We start from the raw sequence: 15,226 nt of genomic DNA on the forward strand, positions 1-15,226 counted from the left end.
CTGTGTGTCGCTGTGTGTGTCACTGTGTGTGTCACTGTGTCGCTGTGTGTCACTGTGTCGCTGTGTGTGTGTGTCACTGTGTGTCACTGTGTGTGTGTGTCACTGTGCCTGGCACAAGCGTCGTGGTGACGTCACCGCCACTTAGTGGCGAATGTTATGTCACTGTGTCACTGTGTGTCACTGTGTGTGTGTACACTGTGTGTGTACACTGTATGTGTGTACACTGTGTGTACAGTGTATGTACACTGTGTGTACAGTGTGTATACTCTATTTGTACCCTGTGTGTGTACAGTGTGCACTGTGTATACACTGTGTGTGTGTGTACACTGTGTGTGTACACTGTGTATACACTGTGTGTGTACACTGTGTATACAGTGTGTGTACACTGTGTGTGTATACAGTGTGTGTACACTGTGTGTGTACACTCTGTGTACACTGTGTGTACACTGTCTGTGTACACTGTGTGTGTACATTGTGTGTACACTGTATGTGTGTTCACTGTGTGTCCGCATTGAACCGAACCCCCGGCAAGGCCATCTACTTAATGACGAGAGAAAATTCACACGAAATGTCATTTTCAATGAAGTCTTCCAGATGTAAATTGATACAAGCTTTTAATGAAGAAATAAAATCATCTAATTCAAAACACAACACAATTCAAAGATGTTTCATTTTAAAACTTCAAAACAGAGCACCGGGTGCTTGCGTGAATGCGTCCTTTGTGTGCAAATGTTGTGACTTTCCTGGCCTGAAGGCCGTCAATGTGTTGGACCCTTATTGGTGCACAGCGTCAACAACAGCAGTGGGGTTTGCTTCAACCGATAGGTACGAACATCCAGACGTCAATCAGCAAGACACATTTCTAGTCCTAGTTAGACAAAATCTACGTCAACACGTAAGACAAAACTACAATTCGTGTTGTAGAGAATGTACCTCCTCCTATACGTGTAACTTTTAAGTGGTATGCCTTGTAACTGATGAATGATCCGAGGGTGCTACCTATTTCAAAGACAATGCGTTGCTCCAGATGCTTCGTGGAACACAAAAACACCATTTGACCTGTATCACAAGAACAATGGGTCTCACCTGAGTTCTCTGTACAGGTTACTTTCAAACACACACGCACACTTTGTCCTAACATCACTTATTCAATGTTTGACCCTTACAGATCAAATGTTACAAATATGCACAAAATCAGACACGTATACATTCTAAATTATTGACAGGCATATTAACAAAATTGGATTACTGCAGTGAAATATACTGCATCACGTTACATCGTATTAACAAGAAGCTTTTAAAAAAAAGCTGCACAGTCTGCTTCACAGTGTATGTAAAACATACTGTTGTGTCATTCAAAACGAGTAGGCCATTGCATGCTGGCGTGTGAGTGAAAATTTAGCAAATTCTAAACATTACCTACAAACTACACAACTGAGATGACACATCAATCATCGCCCCTATTGACAGGCTCTTGTCCACATGCAGGCCAGTGCAGGGCCACCACCTTGTGCCACACAGGGGCAGCTGCTACTTGGGGATGCTAGAGCGTTTGAGATACAAAACTCCGAGTTGCTGAGGCGATTAAGCAAGCACCATGTAAAAGCAATTATTATGATAACATAGTGAATGCTTGAGGGCTTATTGTCTCTCGCTCCTGGTTAAAGATCTACGCAACCCACGGGCCCACAAAGTGTTCAACTTTGCATTCTTGTCATTAAAGGCCTGTGACAAAGGTGCATCTATTGGGGCAACATCGTCTCTGGCTTACACATCTACCGGGTCTCCACTTGACTTTATATTGTCTAGGAGCAAGTCCACCCACACTTCACTTCCACAAACTGCTGGGAGTTGCCTCACTCTGACTCACAGTCAGAATTCTCCTCCTGCTTCACGATGTGAAGGTCCCATTTTGGAGTTGAATCTTCATCTTCACATTTTACCTTCACTTCTTCGCTCATCACTTCTTCACATTTCACCTTCACCTCTTCATATTTCAGCTTCACCTCTTCATATTTCACCTTTATACCTTTAAAGTGTCTAAGCTGGGATTTTCGTCCGGTTCTTGTTTCATGAGGGATGGGCTCATTGCGGCACTTTGACTTTCACAAGCTGATTTCAGACTCCACTCCTTGTGGATCTTCTGATGCTTCTGTGTTCTCTGGTGTACTTGAAGGTTTGATGAATCTGCAAACGGCTTCCCGCACAGAGTACACTTGAAGGGTTTCTCTCCCGTGTGTGTTCTCTGGTGTTTTACAAGATTATATGACTGTGTAAACGCCTTCCCGCACAGAGTACACTTGAAGGGTTTCTCTCCCGTGTGTGTTCTCTGGTGTTTTACAAGAGCAGATGAGTGTGCAAATGCCTTCACGCACACACTGCACTTGAAGGGTTTCTCTCCCGTGTGTGTTCTCTGGTGTGTTACAAGATTAAATGACTGTGTAAACGCCATCCCGCACATCGTGCACCTGAAGGGTTTCTCTCCCGTGTGTGTTCTCTGGTGTTTTACAAGATCAGATGACTGTGCAAATGCCTTTACGCACACACTGCACTTGAAGGGTTTCTCTCCTGTGTGTGTTCTCTGGTGTTTTTTAAGAGTAGATAAATCTGAAAATGTCTTCCCACACACACTGCACTTGAAGGGTTTCTCTCCCGTGTGTGTTCTCTGGTGTTTTACAAGATCAGATGACTGTGTAAACGCCTTCACGCACACACTGCACTTGAAGGGTTTCTCTCCCGTGTGTGTTCTCTGGTGTTTTACAAGATCAGATGACTGTGCAAACGCCTTCACGCACACACTGCACTTGAAGGGTTTCTCTCCCGTGTGTGTTCTCTGGTGGTTCTGAAAAACTGATGGCCATGCAAATGCCTTGTTACACACAGTACATTTGAAGGGTTTCTCTCCTGTGTGAGTTCTCTGGTGCCGTGTCAAATTTCCAGTCCGGTCCGTGCTGTATGCACGCTGGTCGCATTGTTGACTTGTCGTGCTGAGCTGCGCTGAGTGCCTTTGCTCCATCAGACCAATTCTGCAGAGGAAGCGTCAGCTGCAGACAGAAAAAAAGAATATCCACACCATCTACACGTCAGGCACAGAGGAATGCACACGTGACTTATACGTCTATACTTATTAATATATTCATGATGTAATGAAAAGTTTCTCAAATTCATCAGATTTGATGAACGTGCAAACGCCTTCCCGCACAGAGTGCACCTGAAGGGTTTCTCTCCACGGGCTGTTAGGGCACACAATGAGAGGGAAAATGTCATTAATATGCCTGGAAGCCTTCATATCTTCAAGATGAATGTTAACTCAAAACTCTAAGCACACAATTTCGGCTGTCTGACTACAAAAGGAATATTTATGATAGCTAAATTCAGCTGACATAGCAAAGGGTGTTGAAATAATACTATATGTGTTATGCAGAAATTAATGTTCAATCGCAACTTAGGTGTGAATCCAGGCTCAGATGTCCTTGAATGCTGGGATGAACAGTTCCGAATTCAGCTGCATGTGTGTGCTGTGTTCACCTCCTGTTTCCATTCTTATAAAGCGTTCCAGAGGAAAACAAAAATAAACTATTGTTTTGATATAACCTCCGTGTTCAACAGAGTTAATAGACTTTACTGCAAACACAAACTTGACACTGTCACACACTGCCATGAGTAAACAGGTGGTGGTGTGACCAGAACCATGCCTGGCCACCTTCATCCGCTCAGGATTAATTCTTCCTCACTCCACCAAGTAATGAATCGAGGATCAATCAACATAGCCGAGGCTATCCGTGTCTCTGTCTCTCTCTCCCCGTGGTGAAGGTGTTCCCCTCCACACATTTAGAGTCAACAGCGGCACGCGCTTAGCGTCTTTGACCGATAGATACATTGACGCACGTATTGTTGGTTCTTTCAGTAAAGTCACGTAGATAGAAAATAAAAATAACAGATTAAATTCAATAAATAAAGACCACTTGGGTTGCGATCGAAACGTCGTGGGTTTTTTGCTTTATTTTAAAAAAAATTATTTTTCATTCAATTTTATCTTTTTATTTTATTTTCTATCTACGTGACTTTACCGAAAGAACCAAGAATATTAATTCCTGCAGTCACCAAAGTTTTAAGTCAAAACATTCACACACGTTGACAAAGCCTCACCTTGTGTTGTTGTGGGCAGGTCGCTTCTGATAACAAGAGCGGTATAGCAGCTCAAGCGGGCTTGGCCTGCTAACAAAAGAAAATAAAAACTGCGTGAATAGTTACAATAAAACAAAGTTACAAAGTGGCGAGCCGGGTGAAGACAAATTAAACTTAAGCGAGATAATTAAAGTGAACGCAATCAGGCGAGGGCAGGAGGCAAGGCCCCGCGTGGCTAGGCCCCGCGTTGTAAAGTTCCAACCTGGACATCGATTCCCATGCTCGCTGCTACTCAACTGACATCCCTACGAGAGAGAGCGAGGCTCTACCTTGGTAAACAACAACAACCACCACAACCACCACAACGACCACCACCACCACAATCGCAATGAGAATTTCTCACCTCGGATTCCAGTGCAGGAAGCGATAGCTTCCTGTTGCCTCGTGACGTCACGCGGCAGCAGGTGACATGACGTCACATCCAGGGTAAGAGACACGCTCCTCCCACAATGAGCTGCTCCGTAAATAAATAAGTTATTGAATGAATAAATTATGTTAATGTTATCCGTCCCATATGTCGTGGGGTGCTGAACCCGTCGCAAAAAACTCGCGACGGCTTTAACGAATACATTATGTTAATGAGCCGCCAGTCACTGAGCGTGGCTTTGCCCAGATAAGGATTGGCACTGGAACGAATTCGGCAGTGACCCCAGCGTACGTGACGTCACGTTCAAGAGCGCGGTTGAATAACTTGGTGACATGACGTCACTAGCGAGGTACACCTCCCCCTGGCGTTTCACACCGATGAAGTAATGCTGAGTGGTGACGTCACAGAGCGGGGTTGGAGTTTAAGTTGATTTAGATTCATTTTCCATTGCTCCCTCCCTTGGGTGCGTGGGCTCAGCTACAACAACGTGGACATTATTGTGTATACACTGTGTGTGTACACTGTGTGTGTGTACACTGTGTGTCACTGTGTGTGTACACTGTGTGTGTGTGTACACTGTGTGTGTGTATATACACTGTGTGCACCCTGTGTGTACACTGGGTGTATACACTGTATGTACACTGTGTGTACACTGTGTGTGTACACTGTGTATACCCTGTGTGTGTACACTGTGTATACCCTGTGTGTGTGTACACTGTGTGTACACTGTGTATACACTGTGTGTGTCACTGTGTGTCGCTGTGTGTGTCACTGTGTGTCACTGTGTCACTGTGTGTCACTGTGTGTGTCACTGTGTCACTGTGTGTGTGTGTACACTGTGTGTGTGTCACTGTGTGTGACACTGTGAGTGTGTACACTGTGTATACAGTGTGTGTGTACACTGTGTGTGTACACTGTGTGTGTGCACTGTGCGTGTGTGTACACTGTGTGTACACTGTGTATACAGTGTGTGTGTACACTGTGTGTGTACACTGTGTGTACACTCTGTGTACACTGTGTGTACACTGTGTATTTACACTGTCTGTGTACACTGTGTGTGTACATTGTGTGTACACTGTGTACAGACACTGTGTGTGTACACTGTATGTGTGTTCACTGTGTGTGTACACTGTGTATACACTTTGTGTGTACACTGTGTGTGTATACACTGTGTATACAGTGTGTGTTCACTGTGTGTGTACACTCTGTGTACACTGTGTATACACTGTGTGTGTGTACACTGTCTGTGTACACTGTGTGTGTACATTGTGTGTACACTGTGTATAAACTGTGTGTGTACATTGTGTGTGTACAGTTTGTGTGTACACTGTGTGTGTGTACACTGTGTGTGTGTACACTGTGTGTGTACACTGTGTGTGTGTACACTGTGTGTGTCCGCATTGAACCGAACCCCCGGTAAGGCCATCTACTTAATGACGAGAGAAAATTCACACGAAATGTCCTTTTCAATGAAGTCTTCCAGATGTAAATTGATACAAGCTTTTAATGACGAAATAAAATCATCCAATTCAAAACACAACACAATTCAAAGATGTTTCATTTTAAAACTTCAAAACAGAGCACCGGTACTTGCGTGAATGCGTCCTTCGTGTACAAATGTTGCGACTTTCCTGGCCTGAAGGCCGTCAATGTGTTGGACCATTATTGGTGCACAGCGTCTCAACAACAGCAGTGGGGTTTGCTTCAACCGATGGTTACGAACATCCAGACGTGAATCAGCAAGGTGCACTTCTAGTCCCAGTTAGACAAAATCTATGTCAACACGTAACACAAAACTACAATTCGTGTTGTAGAGAATGTACCTCCTCCTATACGTGTAACTTTCAAGTGGTATGCCTTGTAACTGATTAATGATCCGAGCGTGCTCCCTATTTCAAAGACAATGAGTTGCTCCAGAGGCAGACGCTCGTGAAACACAAAAGTACCCTTTGACCTGTATCACAAGAACAACGGGTCTCACCCGAGTTCTCTGTACAGGTTACTTCCAAAACACACACACACTTTGTCCTAACATCACTTATTCAATGTTTGACCCTCACAGTGTTGTATATATAGGTGTTATGAAAATTGATGAAAATAATGAAAATTAAATGAAATTTGAGATTTGCATAATTTATCCGAAATTATGTTAATCAGTGTAATTATGCGCATAAATTATGCTGATTCGAGAGGTAATCGTATTAATTTATGCGAGTGGGCGTGGTTATGATAATGCAGGTCGTTATGGATTATCAGGTCGAGCCTCGGTGACGAGGATTGTTATGAATTGGAATGACGCAATTAATCGTATGCAGTGACGCAGGCTTTGTGAGCGTGAATGAGAGAGAGTCGATTCGACTCTGCTCTTTAATTCCGTATTATCGATAGGGATACGATTACTCTCGATTGAACATTATGGATTATGTGTGTTATGGATTATGTGTGGTGATAGTGTGCTTATGATAGGTCCCCAGGATTCAGATCTCATACGCAGAACAATATTATGCAGAATTTCAGGAAGAATCACACACAAACCTTCTGCTTTAATCAATTTTATTTCTAGCTAACTTTAATTTTTGGATAATATGAAAAACTCAATCTCGGGATTTTGGAATTTCAACACAGCGTTAACATGATACCATCACGATTGCGTTGTTTCACCTCGATAGCGGCACCTGTGGTTAATTCCCGACGCGTAACGCAATCGATCGGTTGTTGAGAGAGATTAAAAACATGCGAACTATTCTATCAAACCTTAACTTTATAATATGCAAACTCGTATGCTTGAATTGTTACACAACACGGCACTTGGTCTTTGATTCGTATCCAATCCTTAATACATTCTGATATGCGAAGTTATTATGCTTGAAATCGTCAGCACAGGACCACGTTGATGTTCGTTCATTGATTCATAACGATTATGAATTTAAAGCGTTCGACTGAAACACTTCTAATTGCCTTATCAACACCACTCGATGGCCACAATGCTTCGTTACTTGAATTGTCACACAAAACAGCATTCGGTTACTGATCATGCGCGGCTCTTAATGCAATTATTGTCACGTTGTTAACAATAGGATGACTGATTATTATGCAACGCTACTCGTTGACAGGGCACTCCAACCAGTTTTATTCTTGGAGGCACAAATATGCGTTTGAATTCGTTATTTCATTCGTGGATACCGGCAAGATTATGCAGAAAGACAAATATTAACGAACTACTCAAGTATTCCTAATCAACTTCTCAACGTGACTCAATGGGTGGCGATGTTTCCTTTTGAGATCCTTATCTCGGGCCAATCTTTTAATTGATTGTGGCCAGACCCCTGACAGGGAACCGGTTGAACCTGCTCTTCAACCCCGCGAGCGGCGCTCCGTGGTGAGGTGCCAAGAATTAATCCTTGTTAATGGGTCAGTTGGTAATTTATGCGGTTAGAAGTACAGCCCCAGCACAATATTACAGAGGAAAATTATGAACACTCTTAAAAACGATGGATTATTCACTCGGTCGTTGCGATGTTTCCACAATCACGGATGGTTCAATGGCTTGAGGTTTTTAGGCTTTGTTAATGACCCGTGTGTGTGTGTGTTGAATGGTATGAGTGGTGAAAGAGTAGGCCAATGTTCGGAATCGATTCTTTGCGTCAAGCAGACGTCTGGTTTGTCGTGTAGTGGGGGGCAGTGTATCATACGTATCAGTTGATTCTTCTTTCAGTAGTTGGTTCGGACTCGACGGACATTGGTGAACGAGTAGATGCGTTGTTGTAGCTGAGATGACCGTCTGGTAGACGGCGTTAGAAGCACGCCCGCAGCGGCGCGCTGGTGCTCCGTCGTCGGCGGTTGTAGATTGCAGGCTCACGATTCGCTCGTGGTGGCGCTGGCCGCTAACAGCGGCAGCGGGTCGCCAATCGGCGACACTCGCCAATTCGGCGAGTTGTAGAGACGTCTCCGGCGTCGGTGATGGCTGGTCTTCTGCTGAGATGAGTTGAGCGGGTCTTCTGCTGAAATGAGTAGAGATGAGTCTTCTTCTGTTGAGCTGAGTTGAGATGAGTCTTCTTCTGTTGAGCTGCCCCCGAGGGCTGATGAGTTGGCCCCGAGGGCTGACGAGCTGATTTCAATGCTGAAACGGCTCCTTTTTATGCCAAAAATCTCTCTCCTTCTCGGCTCCCCCTCACGAGGCGGAGCTATCTTTGATCTGATCGTATGTCGGTGGGGGGGGGGGTTCGTGTGTCGGTGGTGGGGGGGTTCGTGTGTCAGTGTGTATGTTTGTGTGTGTCATTTATGACACGGTCCTGTTCGGGTCTTTCCTCAAGCCATAAACATCAAGACAACAGACACCTCGATTCATCTCGGTGGCGTCTGGTTGTCTAATCCCTCCACCCAGAGAGAGGGGCGGGTTCCCCCCCCCCCCCCCTTTTCCGTTCGCGTTCCGACGCACAAAGAAATGGTTAAGATTTTTTTTAAGTTTAACATTTCACATCACAGTTGGTATCTTATCATACACAGTTATGATCCTGCTTGTGATTCATAGTATTTTATTTATTTCCAAGTGAAGATGCTCTTCCGAGCGTATGCATTTTATCACGTGCTGCAGGGAAAGACAAAGGTGGCCGGGATCTTCCCATCTCTCTATACTTTGCAAATATCATTTCGACTCCACATTCTACCAGCCTAATCCACCCCGTTACCTTGGCTCTTACTTAGTTTATTAATTTTCGTCACTTTGTGCGTTTATAAATGTGTGACAGTTTAACTTAAAGCTCGCTCGCTCTTTTGCTGCCCGTGTGCAGGGTGGGGTGGGGGCTATTACTAAGTTCCGTGTGTGGCAGATGGTCCCCGCGATAACGATCTGGTTGCCCTGGCGTGAAATTCCTCTCTCGCGCTCTTCGGGAGAGACAAAGGTGGTCGGGAGCACCTCTTTATACTTTCGACTTATATTTCTCAAATACCATTTGGTCCCATGTTCGCCAAGACTCGTGTTTGTAACTACGTCCTCCCGACACCTCTCGGTTTTACCGAGGTTCGAATTGTTATGATGGAATTATTAAAAAGAAAAATAATTATCATCCTGAGTTTAAGAGGTCCATTTCTTGATTGTTGGAATCCATATCCCTTGGTTCTGTAAGGTTCTATAATGGAATATCGTTTAAGGTTAACACGTTGTTATTATTAATATTATTTTGCAATTTTCTTTAAAACTTTCTTTGCCTGGTTGCCGTGTGTGGGGTGGGTGTGTCTCCTCATCAAACCCGGCTGGCTTTTCCAGATGGCCCCTTTTGATAAGGTGTAATTCCTGCTTCTCCGCGCTGTGAGAGAGACAAAGGTGGTCGGGGTTGCTTGGAATATTGTTTAAACTCTTTCGCAAGTTTGCTCGTTGTCTCATTCCTTCTCGATAACCTTTGATGTGACTCGGTATTCTTGCTCCAAGCTTTGTTTTAACAGTAAAAGTATTAAAGGTGAAAATCATTTGATAGCGAATTAATCATTGGATAATAATTCACTGATGTATCTGGTGGCCTGGTCTTGATTGGAGTGAGCGCGAGGACCGCTAACTTTAGCTCATTCTTGTTATTGCATTTTAAATTTGAACCGTTGTTTTAAAAAAAAAATAGTTTAACCCGTGGGCGTCCTCATTTCTGGCTTGCGGGAGGGCTTCCCTCTGCTTGACCTCCCTTAGGGCACATCAAACTCTTGTTCATCTGGAGATCTTCGCAGATAGCTGCTAACATCCTCGCCTCGAGAGTTTTATTATTTCTTTATTTATTAATGGCCTGTTTATGACCGACACCTGGTTTTGCGTGTGCCTGGCTTGCGGGTTTTATTAATTATTATTATTATTTCGTTTGCAATACACACAGTTCGCTAGCCACTGCACCACCACTCCCCACTCACACACAGTGCGCTAACCACTGCACCACCACTCCCCACACACACTCAACATGCGCTAACCACTGCACCACCACTCCCCACACACAAATTATTTCGCGACTCAATGCTGCCCTCTTGTGGTAAAAATTAGAATCTCACTCACCAACTCACCCCCTCACTCAACCACCCACCCACTCATCCAGACAAAGCTACCCCAGGTAGCCGCTAGCTGGCTGTGGGGGCAAGTGCTGTTCCACAAACACTGACAAAGCTACCCCAGGTAGCCTTTGGCAGGGCTGTAGGGGCAAGTGCTGTTACATAGACACAGACAAAGCTACCCCAGGTAGCCTCTAGCACGGCTGTAGAGGCTAGTGCTTTAACACACAGAGAAAGCTACCCCAGGTAGCCTCTAGCAGGGCTGTAGGGGCAAGTGCTGTTACACAAACACATACAAAGCTACCTTAGGTAGCCTCTCGCAGGGCTGTGGGGCAAGTGCTCTCACACAGTTACAAACAAAGCTAACCCACATAAATTCTAGCAGGGCTGTCGGGGCAAGTGCTGTAAAAACATACATAGACAAAGCTACCCCAGGTAGCCTCTAGCGGGGCTGTAGGGGCAAGTGCTCTCATACACAGACACAGACAAAGCTACCCCAGGTACCTTCTAGCAATGCTGTAGGGGCAAGTGCTGTTACACAAACACAGACAAAGCTACCCCAGGTAGCCTCTAGCAGGGCTATAGGGGCAAGTGCTGTTACACAAACACAGACAAAGCTACCTTAGGTAGCCTCTCGCAGGGCTGTAGGGGCAATTGCTGCCACACAGATACAAAAAAGCTAACCCAGATAAATTCTAGCAGTGCTGTAGGGGCAAGTGCTGTCAAAACATACATAGACAAAGCTACCCCAGGTAGCCTCTAGCTGGTTGTCGGGGCAAATGTTGTCACAGAGACACAGACAAAGCTACCCCAGGTAGAATCTTTCTGGTTCTAGGGGCAAGTGCTTTGAGCAATAGCACCTATGAAGGCTACCGTCACTGTGGCTACACACACAGAGGGAGTGGGTGGCCACCACAACCACGCCCGACCGCCTTTGTCTCTCTCCCAGTTCTAGCGATGTTTACAACACCACCACCATCACTCCCCACACACACACACAGTGCGATAACCACTGCACCACCACTCCCCACACACTCAACGTGCGCTAACCACTGCACCACCACTCCCCCCACACAAATTATTTCGCGACTCAATGCTGCCCTCTTGTGGTAAAAACTAGAATCTCACTCACCAACTCACCCCCTCACTCAACCACCCACCCACTCATCCAGACAAAGCTACCCCAGGTAGCTCCTAGCTGGCTGTGGGGGCAAGTGCTGTTCCACAGACACTGACAAAGCTACCCCAGGTAGCCTTTGGCAGGGCTGTAGGGGCAAATGCTGTTACATAGACACAGACAAAGGTACCCCAGGTAGCCTCTAGCGGGGCTGTAGGGGCAAGTGCTCTCACACAGATACAAACAAAGCTAACCCAGATAAATTCTAGCAGGGCTGTCGGGGCAAGTGCTGTCAAAACATACATAGACAAAGCTACCCCAGGTAGCCTCTAGCGGGGCTGTAGGGGCAAGTGCTCTCATACACAGACACAGACAATGCTACCCCAGGTACCCTCTAGCAATGCTGTAGGGGCAAGTGCTGTTACACAAACACAGACAAAGCTACCCCAGGTAGCCTCTAGCATGGCTATAGGGGCAAGTGCTGTTACACAAACACAGACAAACTACCTTAGGTAGCCTCTCGCAGGGCTGTAGGGGCAAGTGCTGTCACACAGACACAAACAAAGCTAACCCAGATACATTCTAGCAGGGCTGTAGGGGCAAGTGCTGTCAAAACATACATAGACAAAGCTACCCCAGGTAGCCTCTAGCTGGTTGTCTGGGCAAATGTTGTCACAGAGACACAGACAAAGCTACCCCAGGTAGACTCTTTCTGGTTGTAGGGGCAAGTGCTTTGAGCAATAGCACCTATGAAGGCTACCGGCACTGTGGCTACACACACAGAGGGAGTGGGTGGCCAGCACCACCACGCCCGACCGCCTGTCTCTCTCCCAGTTCTAGCGATGTTTACAACACCACCACCACCATCACTCCCCACACACACACACAGTGCGCTAACCACTGCACCATCACTCCCCACTCACACACACAGTGCGCTAACCACTGCACCACCACTCCCCACTCAGACACACAATGCCCTAACCACTGCTCCACCACTCCCCTCTCACACAGAGTGCGCTAACCACTGCACCACCACTCCCCACTCACACACAGTGCGCTAACCACTGCACCACCACTCCCCACTCACACACAGTGCGCTAACCACTGCACCACCACTCCCCACACACACTCAACATGCGCTAACCACTGCACCACCACTCTCCACACACAAATTATGTCGCGACTCAATGCTGCCCTCTTGTGGTAAAAATTAGAATCTCACTCACCAACTCACCCCCTCACTCAACCACCCACCCACTCATCCAGACAAAGCTACCCCAGGTAGCCGCTAGCTGGCTGTGGGGGCAAGTGCTGTTCCACAAACACAGACAAAGCTACCCCAGGTAGCCTCTAGCAGGGCTATAGGGGCAAGTGCTGTTACACAAACACAGACAAAGCTACCTTAGGTAGCCTCTCGCAGGGCTGTAGGGGCAATTGCTGCCACACAGATACAAAAAAGCTAACCCAGATAAATTCTAGCAGGCTGTAGGGGCAAGTGCTGTCAAAACATACATAGACAAACCTACCCCAGGTAGCCTCTAGCTGGTTGTCGGGGCAAATGTTGTCACAGAGACACAGACAAAGCTACCCCAGGTAGACTCTTTCTGGTTGTAGGGGCAAGTGCTGTCCCACAGACAAAGTTACGCCCAGGTAGCCTTTAGCAGGACTGTAGGGGCAAGTGCTGTGAGCAATAGCGCCTATGAAGGCTACCGGCACTGTGGCTACACACACAGAGGGAGTGGGTGGCCAGCACCACCACGCCCGACCGCCTTTGTCTCTCTCCCAGTTCTAGCAATGTTTACAACACCACCACCACCATCACTCCCCACACACACACACACAGTGCGCTAACCACTGCACCAGCACTCCCCACTCAGACACAGTGCGCTAACCACTGCACCACCACTCCCCACTCACACACAGTGCGCTAACCACTGCACCACCACTCCCCACACACACTCAACGTGCGCTAACCACTGGACCACCACTCCCCCCAAACAAATTTTTTCGCGACTCAATGCTGCCCCCTTGTGGTAAAAAACTAGAATCTCACTCACCAACTCACCCCCTCACTCAACCACCCATTCATCCAGACAAAGCTACCCCACGTAGCCTGTAGCTGGTTGTAGGGGCAAGTGCTGTTCCACAGACACTGACAAAGCTACCCCAGGTAGCCTTTGGCAGGGCTGTAGGGGCAAGTGCTGTTACATAGACACAGACAAAGGTACCCCAGGTAGCCTCTAGCGGGGCTGTAGGGGCAAGTGCTCTCACACAGATACAAACAAAGCTAACCCAGATAAATTCTAGAAGGGCTGTCGGGGCAAGTGCTGTCAAAACATACATAGACAAAGCTACCCCAGGTAGCCTCTAGCGGGGCTGTAGGGGCAAGTGCTCTCATACACAGACACAGACAATGCTACCCCAGGTACCCTCTAGCAATGCTGTAGGGGCAAGTGCTGTTACACAAACACAGACAAAGCTACCCCAGGTAGCCTCTAGCATGGCTATAGGGGCAAGTGCTGTTACACAAACACAGACAAAGCTACCTTAGGTAGCCTCTCGCAGGGCTGTAGGGGCAAGTGCTGTCACACAGATATAAACAAAGCTAACCCAGATACATTCTAGCAGGGCTGTAGGGGCAAGTGCTGTCAAAACATACATAGACAAAGCTACCCCAGGTAGCCTCTAGCTGGTTGTCGGGGCAAATGTTGTCACAGAGACACGGACAAAGCTACCCCAGGTAGACTCTTTCTGGTTGTAGGGGCAAGTGCTTTGAGCAATAGCACCTATGAAGGCTACCGGCACTGTGGCTACACACACAGAGGGAGTGGGTGGCCAGCACCACCACGCCCGACCGCCTTTGTCTCTCTCCCAGTTCTAGCGATGTTTACAACACCACCACCACCACCATCACTCCCCACACACACACACAGTGCGCTAACCACTGCACCATCACTCCCCACTCACACACACAGTGCGCTAACCACTGCACCACCACTCCCCACTCAGACACACAATGCCCTAACCACTGCTCCACCACTCCCCACTCACACAGAGTGCGCTAACCACTGCACCACCACTCCCCACTCACACACAGTTCGCTAGCCACTGCACCACCACTCCCCACTCACACACAGTGCGCTAACCACTGCACCACCACTCCCCACACACACTCAACATGCGCTAACCACTGCACCACCACTCCCCACACACAAATTATTTCGCGACTCAATGCTGCCCTCTTGTGGTAAAAATTAGAATCTCACTCACCAACTCACCCCCTCACTCAACCATCCACCCACTCATCCAGACAAAGCTACCCCAGGTAGCCGCTAGCTGGCTGTGGGGGCAAGTGCTGTTCCACAAACACTGACAAAGCTACCCCAGGTAGCCTTTAGCAGGGCTGTAGGGGCAAGTGCTGTTACATAGACACAGACAAAGCTACCTTAGGTAGCCTCTCGCAGGGCTGTGGGGCAAGTGCTCTCACACAGTTACAAACAAAGCTAACCCAGATAAATTCTAGCAGGGCT

At 47.0% G+C, this 15,226-nt stretch overlaps 1 protein-coding gene across 1 annotated transcript; it reads right to left on the minus strand.

Moving 5' to 3' along the window:
• Window positions 1-597: 597 nt before the first annotated feature.
• On the minus strand, window positions 598-3,076 carry LOC142911143 (uncharacterized). Its single transcript, XM_076060231.1, has one exon. It carries the CDS (start codon window positions 3,014-3,016, stop codon window positions 2,024-2,026), a length of 993 nt encoding a protein of 330 aa, XP_075916346.1. The 5' UTR covers window positions 3,017-3,076; the 3' UTR covers window positions 598-2,023.
• Between the last annotated feature and the right edge of the window lie 12,150 nt (window positions 3,077-15,226).

Source organism: Petromyzon marinus, unplaced genomic scaffold, assembly GCF_048934315.1.
Source record: "Petromyzon marinus isolate PM22_M1 ecotype Great Lakes invasive population unplaced genomic scaffold, UKy_Petmar_22M1.pri1.0 PM_G_Scaffold_17, whole genome shotgun sequence".
NCBI classification, from domain to species: domain Eukaryota; kingdom Metazoa; phylum Chordata; class Hyperoartia; order Petromyzontiformes; family Petromyzontidae; genus Petromyzon; species Petromyzon marinus.